At 41.2% G+C, this 19530-nt stretch overlaps 1 protein-coding gene across 1 annotated transcript in view; it reads left to right on the forward strand.

Annotated features, from left to right (window-relative positions):
* Positions 1 to 19530, forward strand: part of ROBO1 (roundabout guidance receptor 1) — a 433180-nt gene that overhangs the window by 404827 nt on the left and 8823 nt on the right. The window contains exon 27 of the mRNA XM_015419360.1: positions 5822 to 5974. Coding sequence (XP_015274846.1) covers positions 5822 to 5974 — 153 coding nt within the window. The remainder of the gene's footprint in view (positions 1 to 5821; positions 5975 to 19530) is intronic.

Consider the following 19530-nt stretch of genomic DNA (forward strand, 5'->3'; position numbering starts at 1 on the left):
TTGGAAAATATTTGAACACCGTGTCTTAAAATATTTTATTCATCATGTTAAAATAAAACGTTCTATATCAATTTTTTTTCTTTTCTTTTTTAAATTTTTCCAATTTTTCTAAAAAAAACAAAAAAGGCTTCAGGAAAAAATGGGGGAAAACTTTTTTTCCATGAATTTTTCCGGGGGGTTTTCCGGGCCTTCACATCTCTAGGCAGGCTGTAGCTGTGAAAGTAAAACAGCATATGTGTGCACATACTCGCTAGGGTTGCCAAATCCATGTTGGGAAATACCTGAAGGTTTTGGGGATGGAGCCTGGGAAAGGTGGGGGGAAAGACATTGATCAGGTATAATGCCATAAGAGTCTATCCTCTGAAATAGCCATTCTCTCTAGTCTGGTGATCACTTGTAATTCTGGGAGATCTCCAGGCTCCACCTGGAGGTTGGCAACCCTGTTCATTTCCAGCCTGAATGCTTATAGCTATCCTTAGGTCTTTCTATAGCAAGTAAAGTGCAGCTAAACCAAAGCAGGTTTTGGGCGGGGGCAGGCAAGTTCAATGGAAGATGTCGTGAATCAAAGGGACTGTCCATCCAAGAAAATGTACCTTCTTCTGTGATCTCTGTTATCAAAGCCTCATTACATGCTCAGAGGAAGAAACAGACACTTTTATGGTGATATGGGGGATTCTCATTTTGCACACTGCAACCCATGAAAGCGGAAGTGGGACAATATGGAGGTGGAGATCTTCATGCATTTACAAGACTCTGTTTATCATGTGTTAGGGTTGCAAGTCCCCAGGTTCGGGTGTGGGTTTCCCCACTTTTGGGGGCTCCAATCAACCCCCAACCAGCTGGCCAGCAGGGGAAGCCCCCAAGCCCCACCCCCAAGAGTGACCACCTGCCTGGCCTCCCCCTCCCTCCCCGCCTGATATAAAGGGCTTCAGCTGATTGGTGGGGACCACATGGCCCACCGATCAGCTGGAGGGCCCTTTCAATCTAGGAGTAATCAAGTCTAGCAACATATGACTCCTGGGTTCCGGTATGGCATGGCGACGGGAGGTTTCGGGTTGCTCCGAGCCATCTGATCCCTTTTCACTCCTTTGGGAGCAGGGGCTCAATCTTGGCCCCTTCCACGCCTGGTGAATGTGTGGGGGGGCTGTCCATTATTGCCCCAAAGCGGAAGAGATTAGTGGAGTAGGACATGGTCGCCATGTTCTACCCAGCCGCAGCGATCCGTTTTTAAACACTTTGGATAGAAATTTAGTACACAGCAATGCGGAAAAGGAAAAGAAGGGAAGTTTAACTGAGTACTTGTATCTTTACTTACAATTTCGAAAAAAATGACTCGGTAAAAAATACCCCAGGCTGTATGTTTCCAAAATGGAGGTGAAGAACGGCGAGAAAGTGATTAAGAGGAATAATTGAGCATGAGTCTTGTCTTTTTTGGAGTAAAAACTCATCTGGTGGCAAAGATCTGTAGCTGTTAAAATTGAGTAAATCTTCAGTGTGAGTTAATCAGTGCTATATGAATAAACAAGGTGGAAAGAGAAGGTGTAGTTAAAAAATAGAGAGACAGAGAGAGAGATGGCATTCCAAAAGGACACTGAAGAGGAGGAGGAGAAGATTAATGAAGATATGGAAATAATTTCAGGGAGTACTTATGGAAGGGATACAAAAGAGGATTGAGGAAGCTATTGAGAACTATACAAAAAATAAGCAGAATGTGTACTCAAATTTGGGAAAAGACAAAGAGTTGGTGCAAAGCAGGCAGGATGTTACAGAGGAACAGGACTGTGACCAAGAGAAGATGGCTCTTGATATACAACCTTTATTGACAATACATGCAGAAAATTGTAAGGAACAAAGGAGTAATTATAAGGAGACTATAAAACCCATTTACTTAACGACTGGGCTGAGAAAGAGGGCTTCTCTAAAACATTTTGGCAAAAGAATGGGAGAAATAGCAAAAAAGAGAACAAGCCAAAAGAAATTGATGAGAACTGGTTAAATCAAATTTAAATTGACAAGAAAGACTCTCAAAAACCTTGGATTATAGCAAGAAGGAAGCTGGCAAAAAAGAATATAAATTGCAAGGTGTGGTAAATCATTAGTGTGAAGAAGAAGGTGAAAATGTACAAAGAGGATACAGACATCAGGCAACGGTTGTGTGTGTGGGGGAAGGTTATTGATTTCTATATGACTGCTCATATAGTACGGTATTGATAAATGAATTTCATTTTTAACACATATGAATTTGGGTGACATTGGGGATTTAGGTTGCAATGTGATCCTTAAGGGAGTTATGGGATGGTTGTGACATCAGGCAATGGTTGTGGGGGGGAAAGATTATTGATTTTTTGGGGGAAAAGATGATATTTAATTGGTGATTGTAACAATGTATTTATTCTGTATGATGTTGGTTTGAATGAGAAATGAGATTAAGGACTGCTCATATAGTAAGGCATTGATAAATGAATTTCATTTTAACCCATATGATATATGTGCTTAGACATATTATGTGGAAGGTTAAAAAATAGTAGATTTGGTGATTGATTAAATAATGGCTTTAAAAAAGAATTAACTAAAATTAGGATACAATATAAATGTAATTTGTAATTTAATTTAGATAAGTGGGTTGTAAGAAGTAGATGATTTTAGAGGTTAGTTGGTTAGTGTAACATGAGTAAATAAGGTTAACAAAAGGTAAAAGGGAGTAATTTCTAACATAAGGTAGATAAGAAAATAGGCCTTTTCTGAGGAAAGTTGTTTAATGAATGGTTTGAAGAGTATTGTACATCTTTAATTATGGTTAAATTTATGCCTAAAGTTATTAACTCTAAATGGGAATTTTTTAAGGGTAAAAATATTTATGACGACAAGAAAATATGTTTTTTGTTTTGTTCAACAGTAAATAACATATTTGAAATATGGTAAACTAAAAGGTATAAGTTACAAAATTAATTGGTAAAGGTTGCTGAGAAATGAAACCCATATGTAAGTGAAAACTGTTGAATACTTTTTGATGAGTTGTTGTTTAGAAGTTATGGTTTTCAACTTTACGCCATTTATTCTCTGTATAAATTTATATTTTGATTTTTTCTTAAATATTTCCTTTGTTTCTTTTTTCTCTTCTTTTTTTAGTTTATGTAATCTTCAACCTTTACGATATATGTGAACATGTTATTTTGAGGGTTAATAATAGTGAATTTGGTGAGTGTTTAAATAATGGTGTTAAAAAGGTACTATTTAAAAAATAGGAAACAGTATAATGTTTAATTTACACTAGAAAAATAGAATGTAAGTAGGTGGCTTTAGAGGTGAGATGGTTGACCCAATTTGATTGAATATGGTTAGTAAAATGTAAAAAGAAACTAACAAAAGTTAGATAAGAAGACAGGCCTCCTCTGAGAGAAGTCGTTTAATGAAGGGTTTGATGAGCATTGTACATCTTTAATTATGGTAAAAACCTTACATAGAGGTAATAACTTTAAATGGGAATTTTTAAGGATAAGAACAATTATGATAGAACAATTCTAAGTTAGAGTAGACAGGGAAATATGTTTCTGGGTTGCCCAATAGTAGTCAACGTATCTGAAATATGGTAAAGTAAAAGGTACAAGTTACAAAAATAACTGTTAAAGGTTGCTAAAATGAAATTCAGGTGTAAGTGAATATGGTTGTACAATCCTTTGATGAGTTGCTGGATGGAAATTATGGTTGTTGGTATATGCACTTTTCTTTTCTTTTTTGAAAAGAATAAAAATATTTACCAAAAAAAAGTCTAGCAACATACAAACACACAGGGTTTTTGTCTTAGATATCTTTGTACATTACAGAACACATACTTAAGAGTTTTATGACAAAGAAATAATTCTTTATTGAACTAATGGTTGTCCATCAATATTTAATTTTTCAAACTTGAAATTTGCCTGAGGATTGTGATATTAAAAATAGCAGTTATAGAATGTATCTACCTACAATCATGTTAAGTAAAAGAACCCTGTGGATCAGTAGAATGTGGTAGAGACATTCCTACGTGAATCATACAAATGGGGTATTAATTTTTGGCATTACCACAGCAAAAAAAATGCCATGTGCATAATAAAGCTGTGTACTTCTGTTTCACACTGCTTGTGCTTCACAATTGAATATGTAGTTCACAGGAAGAAAATATAGTGGAAAATGGGAGTGAGAACAATAATAAAGCAATTTTTTCTGTAATTCAGTACGTAGTAGTGAAATATTCTTGTTTCTTCTCTATTTTATTTATTTATTTATTTACTTCATTTATGGTTGACTTTTTTGCTTACAGCTTCTATTTCTGTGTGACCTTGGGATCCTACATTTCTCCCACTTTCCTCTAAGAAGAAGCTGCAAGGATAATTTTTAAGGCTTTAAAAAAAATGTTGATCTTTATACGTAGGCTAAATGGTGAATGACCAAGGAGTCATCAATTCACCTATCCCAGTAGTTAGTTCATTGTGTAGTCTTAGACAAGTCTTTCAACCTTACTTAGTCGTTAGGATAAAGTGAATTTATGTCATCCTGAAGTCAATAGAAGAACAATAGAATAGAAAAATAATAAATTAATCCAGGCACACTCAAAACGATGCTTCTGCATTATCTGTCCATTAATTCTTTTGGTAGTTTCTTCAATAAAAAGAGGCATACCATTTTTTTGGGTAGAAATTAAATGCAAACTGTCATATCTACAATATTAAACTATAGCTGACTTATAGTTCAGTAATCTTTAACTCTGCTTAAGCAGTGGCAAGGGCATCCAAAAGTCATTGGACCTGATGTGAAATGTGCCAACAAAAGCTGCTTCATTATGAGAATGAAGCATCTTTATGCCAAGTCATACCAACTCAGTGCTGCCTGCTTTGATTGGCAGAAGATCTCCAGAGTCTTTCCCACTGACTTTCTGTCTGAACCTTTAACTGAAAAGGGCAGGAACTGAACCCGTGACCTTAACAATGCAAAGCATGGACTCAGCCACTGAACTATGGCTTCTCTCCTCCCTGAAGTGAGCTCTTAATGCCTGTACTGAAGTATTAGTGGATGAAGGAAAAGCAGAGGGACCTTGGATGTAGGTACATAGATGGTTAGCTAGGAATATGCACAGCAGATAGCTTACAAGTAAAGCAGTCAAAAAGGTATGTTAATATTCAACAAACCTTAGCAACCAGGGCTGCTAGACCGGATACAGAAGGAACATTGAAAGAGAGTGCCACTTTGATCTAAAGGCAGCCCTGTTTCTGTTTACTGTATTTCACATATGCCTCTTTCACTCCAACCATTCCCTGCCAAAGGTCCCTCTAAGCTGTGGAGTCTTGTGAGCAAAAATTCTACTTGGTGAGCTACTGGCATGAAAGTTGTGAGTGAGTGATTTGGCTGCTGCATAAATTAATTTGCTCTGGAGCCATCCTTCCTGAGCTAAGATAAAAATGTGTGAGCCGGAGGCTAAAAAACTGTGAGCTAGCTCACACGAACTCAGCTTAGAGGGAATCCCTGCTAAGTGCAAAAGAACTTTGTTTAATATTATCTATTATGTTTGAGGGAATCTGACTATGTCCAATGTCGGGAGTCTGACAGTGTTTGCTACTTCTGTTCTACCCCAATTAATATACTTGCAATTCAAGTAAGAATATGGGATGGTGGTTGTTTTTTGTCCTTCTCTGGAGGAATTATTGTCTTCTAATTATACAGTACTATAACACTAAACCTCAGTAGTATCAGAATAATATTTCTGTTTACAAATTGAAAGAGAATGATGTTTTTTAAAAACAAAACAAGGGATGTATTTAAACATTATACCTCTCTTTCTTTCCAGGCCGTAGACGTTATCATGCCTCACACTGCCCTAGACCCACTAGTCCTGTATCTACTGACAGCAATATGAGTGCTGCTGTAATACAGAAGGTTCGTCCTGCCAAAAAGCAAAAACACCAGCAAGGACATCTGCGCAGAGAAGTCTACACAGATGGTAAATGTCTTTAGAGGTGCACTCTTCTAGTAAGCATACAGAATTGCTGTAGGAGTCCATGGCTTGTCCTTCCTCTTGTTATGCTCATTTAATGCAGCACATTGAAAGCTTCATCATTGTTTTCATTGTTTAGTTAATCTTCTTGTTACACATATACAGACCAACCATAATTCTCTAATCGGCTATTGGCTATCACTATTTTTGAGACCTGATATTGCAAATGGATACAACAGAGGAAAATAATACATTCATGAGATTAAAATCTTCATTAAAATAAATCCTCCATAGTGTCATTTTTTTCCCCCTCACAGAAACAATTTAGCATTCAAATAGCAGGCAGGGAAAAAAAAAACTTTGCATTTTAATCCTAACCATACTATTGTTCCAAGCCGTTACTTTGTGCAGCAAAAGGCAAAATCTAATCATCTCCTCTCATGCCTTCACACACACTGTTGACTCCTGCTGAAAAGGTAATGCTTGTATTCTCTGGGGAGTATAGAGGGATAATGCAAACATTGTGATGTTGTCTAGAGAGAGCCTTTAATGAAAATGCCTCAGGAGGGCCAGCTTTTATTAAACCACCACCTTTCAGTTTTATAAAACAACCAAAGGGTTTGTTAGAAATTCATGTAAGATATATTCCCAAAGACTTTACCCATCTTGTAAAGTTTTCTAAATTCAGCAAAAGGGGGGGGGGAGCGGCAGCAGAGGCATCATTCCCCCACCTCCTGCTTCTCAACAACAACAATCTGATTAGGACTTTCATTACCAGTCAGAAATTTTTCAAAGAGGGGCATCATTTGCCATTATCATATGAAAGCCTAATATTATAGATACTTATCCAGGGTTACAAGAAGGGGTTTTCAAGCCACTTCTCCCTGTGATTCCTACCACTTGACAGAAAAATTTAATACAAAGCGCACAGCATGATGAGCAAAAGTAATTTTGCAATGAGTGGTTGTCCATGCTATTATCTGTACTTTATTCTGAGTATTTTCTCTCTCTAGCATCTATCTGATATTAGACTACATTAAATACTGGCATGACACAATGCACCTGGGCCTCTTGGCTTCTGCCCAGGCTCCCTTGTCATTGAAACGGAATTTTCAGAATATTATCTGATTTCAAGGGGTTATTAAAGCAGTTTTCTCTGTGTTTATTGGAGCATTGTGTGTGAAGGGAGAACACAAGGTGTAAATCTCAAAACTATACCAATGTTTTTACATTTACGGAATTTTCTATAATTCAAAAGAATTTAAGGATGTCTTCCCCGGCTTTATTCTTCTTTTTGAAAAAGTAAGGACACCAAAGTTAAAAACAGACTGTGTATCAAACTTTGGTCTGAAAACATCTATGCTGGAGTATCTTAAGTCAATCTTGTCTGGATCTTTATTTGGTCATTTCATTTTCTCTAAAGTAGAAATAAGTAAAACACATAAATACGTTTCATAGCAAGTTGACGGCAAGACGACAACAACAAAAACAACACAAGTAATTTAGTAGCACTCTCACACTGACTTCTAGATTGTGCAAGGGACAAAAGACAAATGCACATAGAGACAGTATAATTACTTAGAGAACTCGGTTGGTGCAGATGAACAAAGAGTGTACTGTTATGGAACAGGGTGGACCCTCCTATGCAGAAGGATCAGTCCTGTGCAGCATGTGGGGCAATCTTACAAACAAACAAGTGCTCTATGTGGCCACTGGGCATCAGAATGATCATGCAAAACTGTGTGTACTATATATGTTGCAATGTCTTTTTTGGTGTGATAAGATAGGCTGGACGCTTCTAGGGTCCTTATCATAACTTCAGGAACTGTGTGTTCTCGTTGTGTGTGTCTTTAGCATCCTTGTTCTTCTAACAACAACTGACCTTCAGGGAAGATAAGCCTGCCCTCCCTCCCTACTGTCTCCCAATGGGTGCTGAATATATACTGTTTCTGAGAGACAAAGCAGGCATTTGCTTCTTAGAAAGACAGAGAAGGCTAGAGGATCTAAAATGTTTTTGCTTGGACAATAGGGAAAAGACCTAGTAAATGCAGTGGAAAGCTCAGAAAAATGTAGGGTTGATCATTTCTCAGTAGCAAAACAAAGGATCTAGGGGTTATTAAAGCAATTTTTCTGTGTTTATTGGAAGATTGCATGTGAAGGGAGAACACAAGGTGTAAATCTAGATACAGAGGATCAGATAGATCTGATTTGATTTATTAAATTTCTACCCCGCCCTCCCAGCTGAGGCCGGCTCAGGGCGGCTTACATAAAAACAACATAAAATTTACAATAGTATAGAATAAAGATTAAACAGCATGAATTGATACAAGATTCTAAAGCCATAAAACATAATAAAGTGCTAATAGCGATGATTTCACAGCAGTTGTTGCTGCTGCTTAGTTCTCTCATCTCACAGTCGCCTCCTTGATCTTCATCGATTGTCTTAGGTGGTTAGCTCAGGTTGTAGTTAAAAGTCCCAGGGGAACAAGGCTCTCTGACCATAGGCTGTCAGTTGTTAGTAGTGGTGGCGGCTCCAAAAGCCTGGTGGAAGAGCTCAATTTTACAGGCCCTGCGGAACTGTAAAAGGTCCCGCAGGGCCCTGGTCTCTTCCGGGAGCTCATTCCACCAGAGTGGAGCCACCACTGAGAAAGCCCTGGCCCTGGTTGTTGCTAGCCTGGCCTCCTTGAGACTCAGAAAGGCCGCCGTTTCTGGGCCCCTGATTGCAGCACTCTCTGGGGTACATGAGGGGAAAGGTGGTCCCTCAGGTATGTCAGACCCTGGCCATAAAGGGCTTTACAGGTAAGAACCAGCACCTTGAAACGAATCCGGTATGCTATAGGCAGTCAGTGCAATGTCTTTAGTACAGGCTGGATGTTCTCCCAAATGAAGAGTCCCATCAAAAGCCTGGCTGCAGCATTTTGCACCAGCTGCAGCTTCTGGATTTGAGACAAGGGCAGCCCCATGTAGAGGGCATTACAGTAGTCAAATCTCAAAGTGACCATCACGTGGATCACTGTTGCCAATTCGTTGAATTAAAGGAAGGGAACCAACTGCCTAATCCGCCAAAAATGGTAAAAGGCTGGCTTGGCAGTGGCTGCTACCTGGGCCTCCATTGTTAAGGAGGTGTCTAGGACCACTCCCAAACTCCTAACCTCTGGCGCTTGTACCAGTGGTGCCCCATCAAAGGTCAGGAGCAGGATCCTTGCCCTTGGACCATTCCAACTCAGGCACAGGACCTCCGTCTTCATTGGATTCAATTTCAGCTGGCTCAGCTTAAGCCACAGTTTGTAATGGCCAGTCTAGATCTTCGGGTTTGGAGTTGGACTGATGGCCCAACAACAGATAGAGCTGGGTGTCATCCACATACTGATGACATCCCAGCCCATGCCTCCTCTGGGCAAGAGGATGCATATAGATGTTGAAAAGCATTGGGGACAGCACTGTCCCTTGAGGCACTCCACATTCTAGTGGGTGCCTCAGGACAGCTGGTCCCCCAGTGCCACTCTTTGTCCTCGGCCCTGGAGAAAAGAAACAAGCCACTCTAGACTTTTGCATTGGTGAGACGGTGGATCAGTAGCTGACAGTCGACCATGTTGAACACAGCTGACAGGTCTAACAGCAACAGCACTGCCGATCTGCCCTGATCCAGATGCCTCCAGAGGTCATCTGTGAGGGCGACCAATGCCACCTATGTCCCATGACCTGGGCAAAAGCCAGATTGGAAGGGATCTAGGATGGAAGCATCATCCAAGAAGCCCTGTAACTGAGTTGCCACTGCCCTCTCTATCATCTTGCCCAAATAGGGTCAGATAGATACAAAGGATCAGAACTAAAGCTCTTCTTGCAGAACAGTTCTTACCTGCTTGCTGGTTAGGTGGGGAAAGTTTTGCAATGGCTCCATTGTCAACAGAACTGCATATCTGTGGTTGCCAGCAGGCTTGCCAATTTCCTGCTGTGCCAGGGGATCCCCCAGCTCCCATGTCCCACCGACACTCTTGTGGCTGGCAGGAGAAAATAAAGTTTAAAAAATTGCCCTTGAGCAATGGCATGATGTTTGCTCTAGGATTCATTGGAAACTCTGTGGCTGTTTGTAGAGAGGTGTGACATCACTTCATGGTTTTCCCAGGAAGTGACATCATGCCATTACCCAATGGCATCCCCCAATGTGCCCCCTTTGGACACCTACCAATTGCCTGATAATATCCAAGTGATAGGAAGATTGTCTATAGCTATTCATAACAAATTGGATTATCACACAGATGGGTGACATAGAAAGCAATGCTCTGTTTTGGAACATCTGCTTCCAGATAATAGGAAGACTGCTATAATCTCATCTCCAGGCCCAAACACAGTTGTTTGGCATAAGCTTCCATCTGAATGCCCAAAGCTTATATACTACCAGGGCTTTTTTGGTAGAAAAAACCCAGCAGGAACTCATTAGCATAATAAGCCATACCCAACAGCAGAAACTCATTAGCATATTAGGCCACACCCCTGGTAGTACAGCTCATTAGCATATTAGGCCATACCCCCATGTTACCAGAAGTGTGGTCATCCAGCCACACCCACTTTTTGCTTCTTATTCTGTTTACCTTGTTTGTTGTCAAAACCCAGGGCTTTTTTTGTAGCAGGAACTCCTTTGCATGTTAGGCCACACACCCCTAATGTAGCCAATTCCAATGAGTTTCTGCTTTTTGGTGTGGCCTGTTATGCTAATGAGCTCCTGCTGGGCGTGGCCAACTCAGGAGCCAGCCGGAACTCCGTTCCTGTGCGTTCCTGCCCAAAAATAGTCCTGTATACAACTGAAATTATAGAACCGAGTTCCGTACCTGCTATGCCTGCACACATCTTCCACACTTACAAACAAACTGGAGGAAGCATATTGCCAAATACAAATCCTGAAATGCAAATACACAAGAGTTATTGTGAAAAGTCATGACTATTATATTTGTAATATATGTAGGCCTTAAATTCAAGGAAGATAAACAGACACTCGTGTAACATACAGTTTCAGTTCAGACACACCAGTTCCCATGTTTTGCTACAAACAGTTCAGGTCAGAAATATATGACAGATACTGGAAAGCATCACTGATATCAAGTGAACCAACTAGTGTTCTTGAAGACATAGTTTGGTGTTTCACAGAATCTAGTAAATATAAGCATTGCTAAAATGCGTAATAAATGCATCTTTTACCTTTCCAACCTTTCTCAATATTCCTGCCGTGCCATGAATTCAGAGAGCAAATCTAAAATACAGGCTTCAGGTTTCTTTGAACCGTGGTGTTTGGATATCTTACTAATTACACATTCTTAGAATATTAAGCTTTGAAGTCAGAAAAGTGTGAACAACAGCCTTTGGGATACAACCTATTGTTTATTTATTCATTTACTTAATTTTTAGCCTGCCTTTCTCACCAATGGGAACCCAAAGCAGCTTGCATCGTTCTACTCTTCTCAATTGTATCCTCACAACAACCCTATGAAGTAGACTAGGCTAAGACTATGTGACTGGCCCACAGTCACCTAAGAAGCCTCCATGGCAGAGTAGGGATTCGAACCTGGATCTCCTGGATCCTAGTGCCTCTGATGGCACTGAGGAATTGTTGGGTACAGCCATTTCTATAAATTCAAGGAATATTTGATTCTCTATATCCCTTGCCATGGCTAGCATGCAGCATGTTTAGAAATTAAATCCATTTATGAACTGGAAATAAGGTATAAAGCTTTACAGTATTAAGGAGATATCTAACTTGATGTAATCTTGTGATGTAAAGATATTTCATGATGTAAAGATAATTTTAATTTGCCTCAATTGAACAAACCAAAACTAAATATATTGGAAATTATTTTAAATAATTATTTGCATTCTCTGCCTTCAGTATTAAACTTGCTGGTGAAATTTATTTTCTACCTCCACAATTATTTTTCCCATAGTTCCAATATCCTCTCATTTAGAGTGGGATTGAAAATTACAGCTACTTTTTTTTAAAGGCACATAGGAAAGACTTTCCCTGTAGGACGTGCTGTAAAAGTGCATCCGTTAATTGTTTTTCTTTAAGCAGGCAACAATGCAGCAGTGATATGCAGACATATATAAATAGATGAGTGCCGCTGACCTTTTCTAGTTACCTCTGAGTTCCATATATTGGTTTGATGTCACTGTGTGATTTATTTTTTATTTCTCACCATGGAGGTCTCAATTTTCTTTTTAATAACTAAGTGTGCCAGTTTACAGTACATGAAACAGATTGATTCTGGATTTTCTCTGATTTGAGCTCTTAAATAAATACTGTGGGGGTGAAATAGTGTTGACCTCTAAAAAGTTTCCTTTTTTGATTTGGAGGATTCCTCTCAGCAAGGAATGGTGTGCTGTAATGAAAGTTTCTCTTCCTTCTCTGCAGGTTGTGAGAAAGCTTTCTCTAAAAGCATATCACTTTGTGGCAGTCATACTGTTGCGTGCAAAACTGCATAACAAAGTACTTTGATAAAGAGATACTTCCGCCTTCAGCACCATGCACGGCAGCATTCTTTTAACTGCACTGGATCCTAATATGAACTTGATTACCCTTTAGGAGAAAATAACCTGAACTGCATACTATATAATGTTTAATATGTGCACATTCAGTAAGCTTCATTGTAATGTTAGATATTAGTGGTACACCATCTTCACTCAGCTAATAAGCTCAGTAGCATTAATCAATATTATTATTAATTTCTTACAGAGCAGACAAAACGTTCTATGGTCCAATCAAGAATTCTGGGAGCACACTGAACTCACTTTCCCTACTGAAATGAATGTGTAAGCCCTTCTTGGCAGAAGGAATGCTATTTGGGCAGCCTAATAAGTTGGTTCTTGTATACTTATTGTCCTAACATATTTATGAATGTAAGTGCCTTTAAGTTGCAACCAACTTATGGAGACCCCAGCAAGGGGCTTTCAAGGCAAAGTGAGAAGGAGAGGGGGTTTGTCATTGCCTTCTTCCAGAGAGTCATCCTTGGTGGTCTCCCATCCAAGTACTGAGCCTGCTTAGTTCCTGACGTCTGATGGGGGCCATACCATGCAGCCTTCCCTCCCCGTAATATAAATATATTCAAAATTCTAGCAGAAAATAGTAAGAGTCCAGTAGCACCTCAAACACTAACAAAATTTGGAGCAGGGTATGAGCTTTCATGAGTCACTGCTCACTTCTTCAAAATTCTAGGGCAGCTAAGCATTAGCTTAGTCTATGTTTTCTTTCTGTACAAAATTAGTTTCATTGAACAATTAAGTATAACAAGAGAACACCACCAACTTCAAAGATTAAAATATTTATTAAAAAGAGAAAACCGTTACAAGCATACTTTTAGCACAGCACCAGATCTGCAACCAGAATAACAAATAAAAGTTGGTTGTAATCGCATCCCCTGTCCCTGGTTCTAAAACATACTCTAGCTAGATGTTGAAGTAAACCAGGCAATCCAAGCTTAGAAAGTTACAAAATGTTCTAAGGATGTTTCATTACCTTACCTCCGGCATCCTGCCTCCAGCCAGACAGCCTCCATGTTCAAGATGGCCACCAACCTGCTGATCAGAGCGCAGAGCTCTTCCAAGGACCAGCATCAATTGACCCTCTCTCCTGGGAGCAAGCATGTTTAGTAAACCTCTGACTCCACCCATTCTACATCACACTTTCCACCCCCTTTGCTCTGGTCCGCCCAGGTCACCCAGATGGACCCTGGGCCATCCAGATGCATCCTGGAAGCCCTCCTTGCTGGTATTCTGGGAAATCTCCACGAGTCAGCTGGAGATTCCTAACACCAAATCCCTCAGTTCCGTTGCAAGTCAAGCCAGTTGCATAACTATGGCTGGTAACTGACTTAGCTTCCTGCCTTTCCAGAGAGCAGAGGGGGGGAGAGAGAAAACTAGGAACATTTCAAAAACTCAAAGTGAAAACTTGGGAGGTTCTCCACAGCCATAAATGGTTCCTTTGGCAAGTTACTTCATATGAATAGCTTAGTATCTGGAACTGTTGCCACACAAATGCAGTTTCAAATGGCTTCCACTTTGATCCCATTTTGTGTGAGGCTGGTTTTTTCATACACTGGCAACACAAATCCTGAGGGCCACAAAAGTGGTGCTGTTAGTCCATTCCCTAAGGACATTCCACAGGGAGAAAGGACACCTATCTGCAAGGCACAGACAGTATAGCAAGCATGCTGGAATCCATAGCAACCACCACCAATCGGACAATGGGCAGTCAATGATGCCCCTGTGAACGGCACACACAAGCACAGCCAATCACTGACAGATCTGGCCACTGCCCCTCACACCACTCCCTCCCATGGAGAACCAGTGAACCGGGAGGGAAGACACAGCAACAGCACAACTCCAGCAGAGGCACATGGCCCTAGAGCTCTCCCAGCCCATAGGGGATTGGCACCTGAGCAGTAAACAGACCACTTACCCCTTCCCCTGGCAAGGACCTGACTGGCACCAGAAATGTTACCCACATGCAGCCATCCCTGGCTCAAACCGCACACCCTGAAAAAGTAAGAACAGAATGACCAGAACTGACAGAGGATAGGTGCAAACCCACGTACCCCATATCCAAGACCAGTATTCTAACCACTGGACTAAGAAGGGAGCTTCAAAGGAGGCATGACAACAGCATTAGGCACTCCACTGCAGTTGTGCCACCAGCAGCAGCACATGGGGCCAGGTAGAGACCATTGAACGCATAGACATGAATAGAGAGTGGAAAGGCACTGGGATAGCATGGCCAGGGCTCCTGGCTCAGTTTCCACATGCGGACAGGTGAAAGGCAGTCAGAAGCCTCAACCTGATGTTTTATCCCTGCAAACCACAAAAGGGGGGATGATATGGCCCAGCCAATGAGCTGCCCTGGAGATCCATGATTTTAGAAGGGATGCTGATCCACAACTCCTCTATGCTACACCCGTGGGAGCAGCTCCCTTGCATCCACCTTGGGTCCTCTGTGCCTGCACCACCACACTGCATGGCTTATCAGATGCCAGCTGTGTGGTGGGGAGTGTGGGACCCAGAGACTGCCCCCCCATGCTAGGGAAGCAACACACACCCTTGGAATACCACCAGCCTGTTCCCTATGCAAGCTGCACACAGCAGCCAGAAGACTGTGGGGGGGGGAGGAAGGGGATGAGGACCAATACATGGAATCAGCCTTTGAGGTCCCACTAGACTCTTGCTATTTGCACCTGAAGACAACAGAAGCCCAGTGCCACCAAAAAGATCAGTAGCAGCAATCTCAGCATGGTCATTCCTGAGTCAGAGCCCACCCTCTCGGACATGTAAAGGGCCTGCCCGAAGGGGAAGTGACAGATGGGGAGCAGTGCTAGTCTCATCTGATCATAGATAGATGGGGATGGAGTTGTAGAAAAAGCTAGGCTTTATTGAACTGCAAACCATGAAGAGACATCTGCAGAGCACCTAGTCAGATTCCTGTGTACTTCCCACAAATTGTACAGTTTCATGTCAAAAGTAGCTGTAACCTAACCTTTGCCAAGTAATCAGAACATACCTGAATAAAAGAACATCAGAATATCCATTTATAAATAAGCTTAAGTAAAGCACTCTTGGTAGGTGCTGATCGGGTACAAAAGACGCAGTATATCAGTTTTGCTCATGTTGCAGTAATTACAAACAGTAGTTGTGTGGGATATCATCATATAGAAGTGGCTCCAACCTGGCTTAAAGTGTGTGTGAATGGCCTAGAGAAAAGGGGCAACATTATGAGAAAATGGATCATAATAAGAAAGAATTCAACAGAATGTGCAAGAATTTAATCCCCTCGCTGATGTTGTTTAACATCTGTATGTGCCCCCTTGCCCAGCCGTTCCAGGGATTTGGCTGGGTTGTCACCAGTATGCCAATGACACCGAGGTCTATCTGTTGATGAATGGCCACCCGCACTCCGCCCTAGATATTCTGGACAGGGCACTGGAGGCCATGGCTGGTTGGGTATGGCAGAGCCAACTGAAATTATAAGAACATAAGAGAAGCCAGTGTTGGATCAGGCCAATGGCCCATCCAGTCCAACACTCTGTCACACAGTGGCCAAAAATACCAGGTGATATCAGGAGGTCCAGCAGTGGGGCCAGGACACCAGGAGCCCTCACACTATTGACCCCCCCAAGCACCAAGAATACAGAGCATCAATTGCCCTGGAGTCCCTATCTATACCTTGTGCCACCATCTATACCTTCTAGCCACCGATGGACCTCTGCTCCATATGCTTATCTAATTCCCTCTTGAAGCCGTCCATGCTTGTAGCTGCCACCACCTCCTGTGGCAGTGAATTCCAAGTGTTAATCACTCTTTGGGTTAAGAAGTACTTCCTTTTATCTGTTCTAACCCGACTGCTCAGCAATCTCATTGAGTGCCCACGAGTTCTTGTATTGTGAGAAAGGGAGAAAAGTACTTCTTTCTCTACCTGCTCTGTCCCATGCATAATCTTATAAACCTCGATCATGTCACCCCTCAGCCATAGTGACAGTGGAGGGGGATTAAAGGTAAGAGGGTGAAGGAATCTCTCCCATGAGTATTGCAGGTCCACACTTGTATTGTTCTAAATGGGTATCTCTGTTTTTAAACTGGGAAGTGCTGACTCAAAATAGTAATGTGTTGTACTAATCTTTATTAGGAAGCTAAGCTAGGTACAGTTCCTCTCTTTAACGGCGATGTTCATAAAGTTAGTTCATAATTACACAATTACTACTGCTGTCACCATAGCAGAATTGTTTCCCATTATTGTATCAACCTGCCTTTGGCAGGTAGGGCCAATTTTTTCCCTGTGTTCTTTTAATTTAAATCACTACAGTTGTGTTGGCAATCTGTTTTCTCCTTGTACATATTGACTGACTTGCAATATCTGATAGAAACATTGACTGAAAGACACAGCTGCTCTGAGATTTGCAAAACAAGATTCAAGTCCAGTAGCACCTAAAAGACAAATAAGATTTCTAGGATATAAGCATTTGAGAGTGAAAGCTCCCTTCTTCTACTGCAAACTAACACAGCTACTCACCTGAAACTGAGATTTGGAAAGTTTTCTTATATCCTGTGAAAGTGAATGCACGTTACAAATTTCTGGAGCAGGGATTTTAACATTTCCCTCTTCCTCATTGTATAGGTCATCCTTTTGGGATGAATGCATTAAACACACATGACTATTATTAACACCTTTTTCAGTTCCATTTTACTCAGCTGCTTCCTTGATGTGTACCTGTCACTCTCTTCCAGTGCGCTTGCTGCTTTTGGAAGCTTTATTTTCTTTTGCAATACTGTTATGTACTTTTAGGCATCTGGCATCTTACAACATTTTTTGTTTTCAGTATGTTTATTGTTAATGAAGGAACATCCATGTATAAAAATAATTATTTTTTAAAAGTTCTCTGCAGCCATAGTTATGGTGAACTTGTAATGTCTTTTACGATTTACAGTAAAATCTTATGGAGACTTAGTCCTGCCTAAACCCATTGAAATCAATTGGCTTAGAATGGAGTAAGTCTGCACAGAGTGGTGATGTTAGTGTCCCACCTTGTTTCCTACTTCAGCGTGTCCTTAGTTTTTTTAAACACTTACTAATAATGCAAATTATACATAGAAGCAACCTTGATTTGAAGACTACAATCAAGGGATGCAACTACTTGAATAGTAGATATTTTAATACAAAATGTGCATAGAACATTTCAGATTTCTTTCTTGGTATAAAATAGTTATATTTTTTAATGTGTGGTATATGAAAAGATAAAAAGAGAAATATTTATTAACATGATACCATTAATCAAAAATAGCATTAAGAAATATGGAAAATACTGTGATTTAAAAACTATTTGGATTTCCACAGCTGACAATTAAATGGAAAAAAACCTCCTTGCTATATCCTGTTATATATGTATCAGCAGTATTTCCAGTAACTGAAATTTGAAGCGTGAACTCTTCAAGAACAAAGGAGTTGCTGAACAACTATAGTAAACTGAAACGTTTTAACCAAGTTAAAATTAATTCAAGCAACTAGAGGGGGTTTACACATCCATGTACAACACTTGAACTCTTTTCACCTGATTAGATAAGTGAATAATTTCCACTGAAATACATTGTGTTCAGGATGATTAGATTTACATTAGAATCTAATCCTAGAAAACATGCATGGACTCAAATTTGGAGCTTGCCTACTCTTGAGATAAATCTCATTGGGTTACTCCTTGGTACTATATGTCTTCGACATGGTCTCTGTGCTTCACACCCATGGGATCTAGTGCATGCCCACAGGGGTGAGCGTGGACATCTCACCAGTTCCTTTCCTACCGCCGCATTGGAAAGTCTTTTTTCTTCGTCGGTCAGATTGGTTCGCGTGTTTTGGCTTTTTGCCTCACGGCTCTTTGGATTTTTCCTCAGTTTATTCTTTTTCTTCGTTGTTCTTTCAAAAAACTTTAAAAAAAACCCTTTTATTTTCTGCTGAGGGGAAGGTTGCCGCTTTACCTCAGTCGGGCCTTCGGGCTACCCCCCCTCACCCCTTCTTTCTTCTTCATTTTGGTTTTTATGGAGAAGAAGTGGGGCTTTTTTAATAGGTGCAAGGGGTGCGGTAGTAAACTTGCTCCTCCTGACCGTCATATCCTTTGCATACTTTGTCTCGGAGAGTCTCATCGACCCGAATCATGTCGCCACTGTGCTCGCTTTTCAAACCAGACCCGAAAAAACTGAGCTGCGCACCTTAAAGTGGCCCTGCTAGAATCGGCTCTACATCCGTCCTCAGCGATGGACGCTGAGAAACCATCGATATCAACGGCTCCGGCATTGAGGAATGCCTCTGATATCGGCCAGTCCCTCCACCGATACCGACCATCCATGTCTTGGACTCCCCTGTCCACCAAATGGAGCATCCTTACTCCGACATCGAAACGGTAGAGCTCCTAAGTCATCGATCCACGCTGGCACCGATATGCTTCATGCAACACGCAGCGTCATCCTCCACGTCTACACAGTCAATCTGTCGATATCGACAACCAAGATTATACGGGCTCCTCTCAAAGAGAAGCTGCCACTTTGTTTCCGAGATGTACATGGTCCAGAAGTCGATCCCCGCGAGTCTTCTTACCCCCGCCACCAACTCTGTCTTGGGATCAACGACAGATGAGGTATCTGTATGGGGCTTATCCACCATCCTTGCCATGGCTGACTCCAGCAAGCTATTCCGACTGGGATTGATATTCATCCCACTCTGCTCATAGATCGAGATCGCCCCACAGGTCGAGACCTTCAGCATCTCTCTCTCGTCCTCCTACAGACAATCCTGCCCAGCATAACTTGGATCACAGTCGTCCTCCCAACCCTCAGGTCATTCAAACCCCAGTCGTTTCCACCCCTGTCATTCCACCAAGACCTTTAACTGGTCAACAGGACACTCCTGTCCAAATGCCACACCAGGAGTCCTCTGATTCAATGGAAGACAATTCCAATACCGAAGCATCTGAGGCTCACACCTCCCCTGATCATAAGTCTCCTAATCAGGCTGCCGCTGATGATTTGCCCATCTCCCCATC

This window comes from Gekko japonicus, unplaced genomic scaffold (assembly GCF_001447785.1).
Source record: "Gekko japonicus isolate JY-2015 unplaced genomic scaffold, Gekko_japonicus_V1.1 scaffold343, whole genome shotgun sequence".
NCBI lineage: Eukaryota > Metazoa > Chordata > Lepidosauria > Squamata > Gekkonidae > Gekko > Gekko japonicus.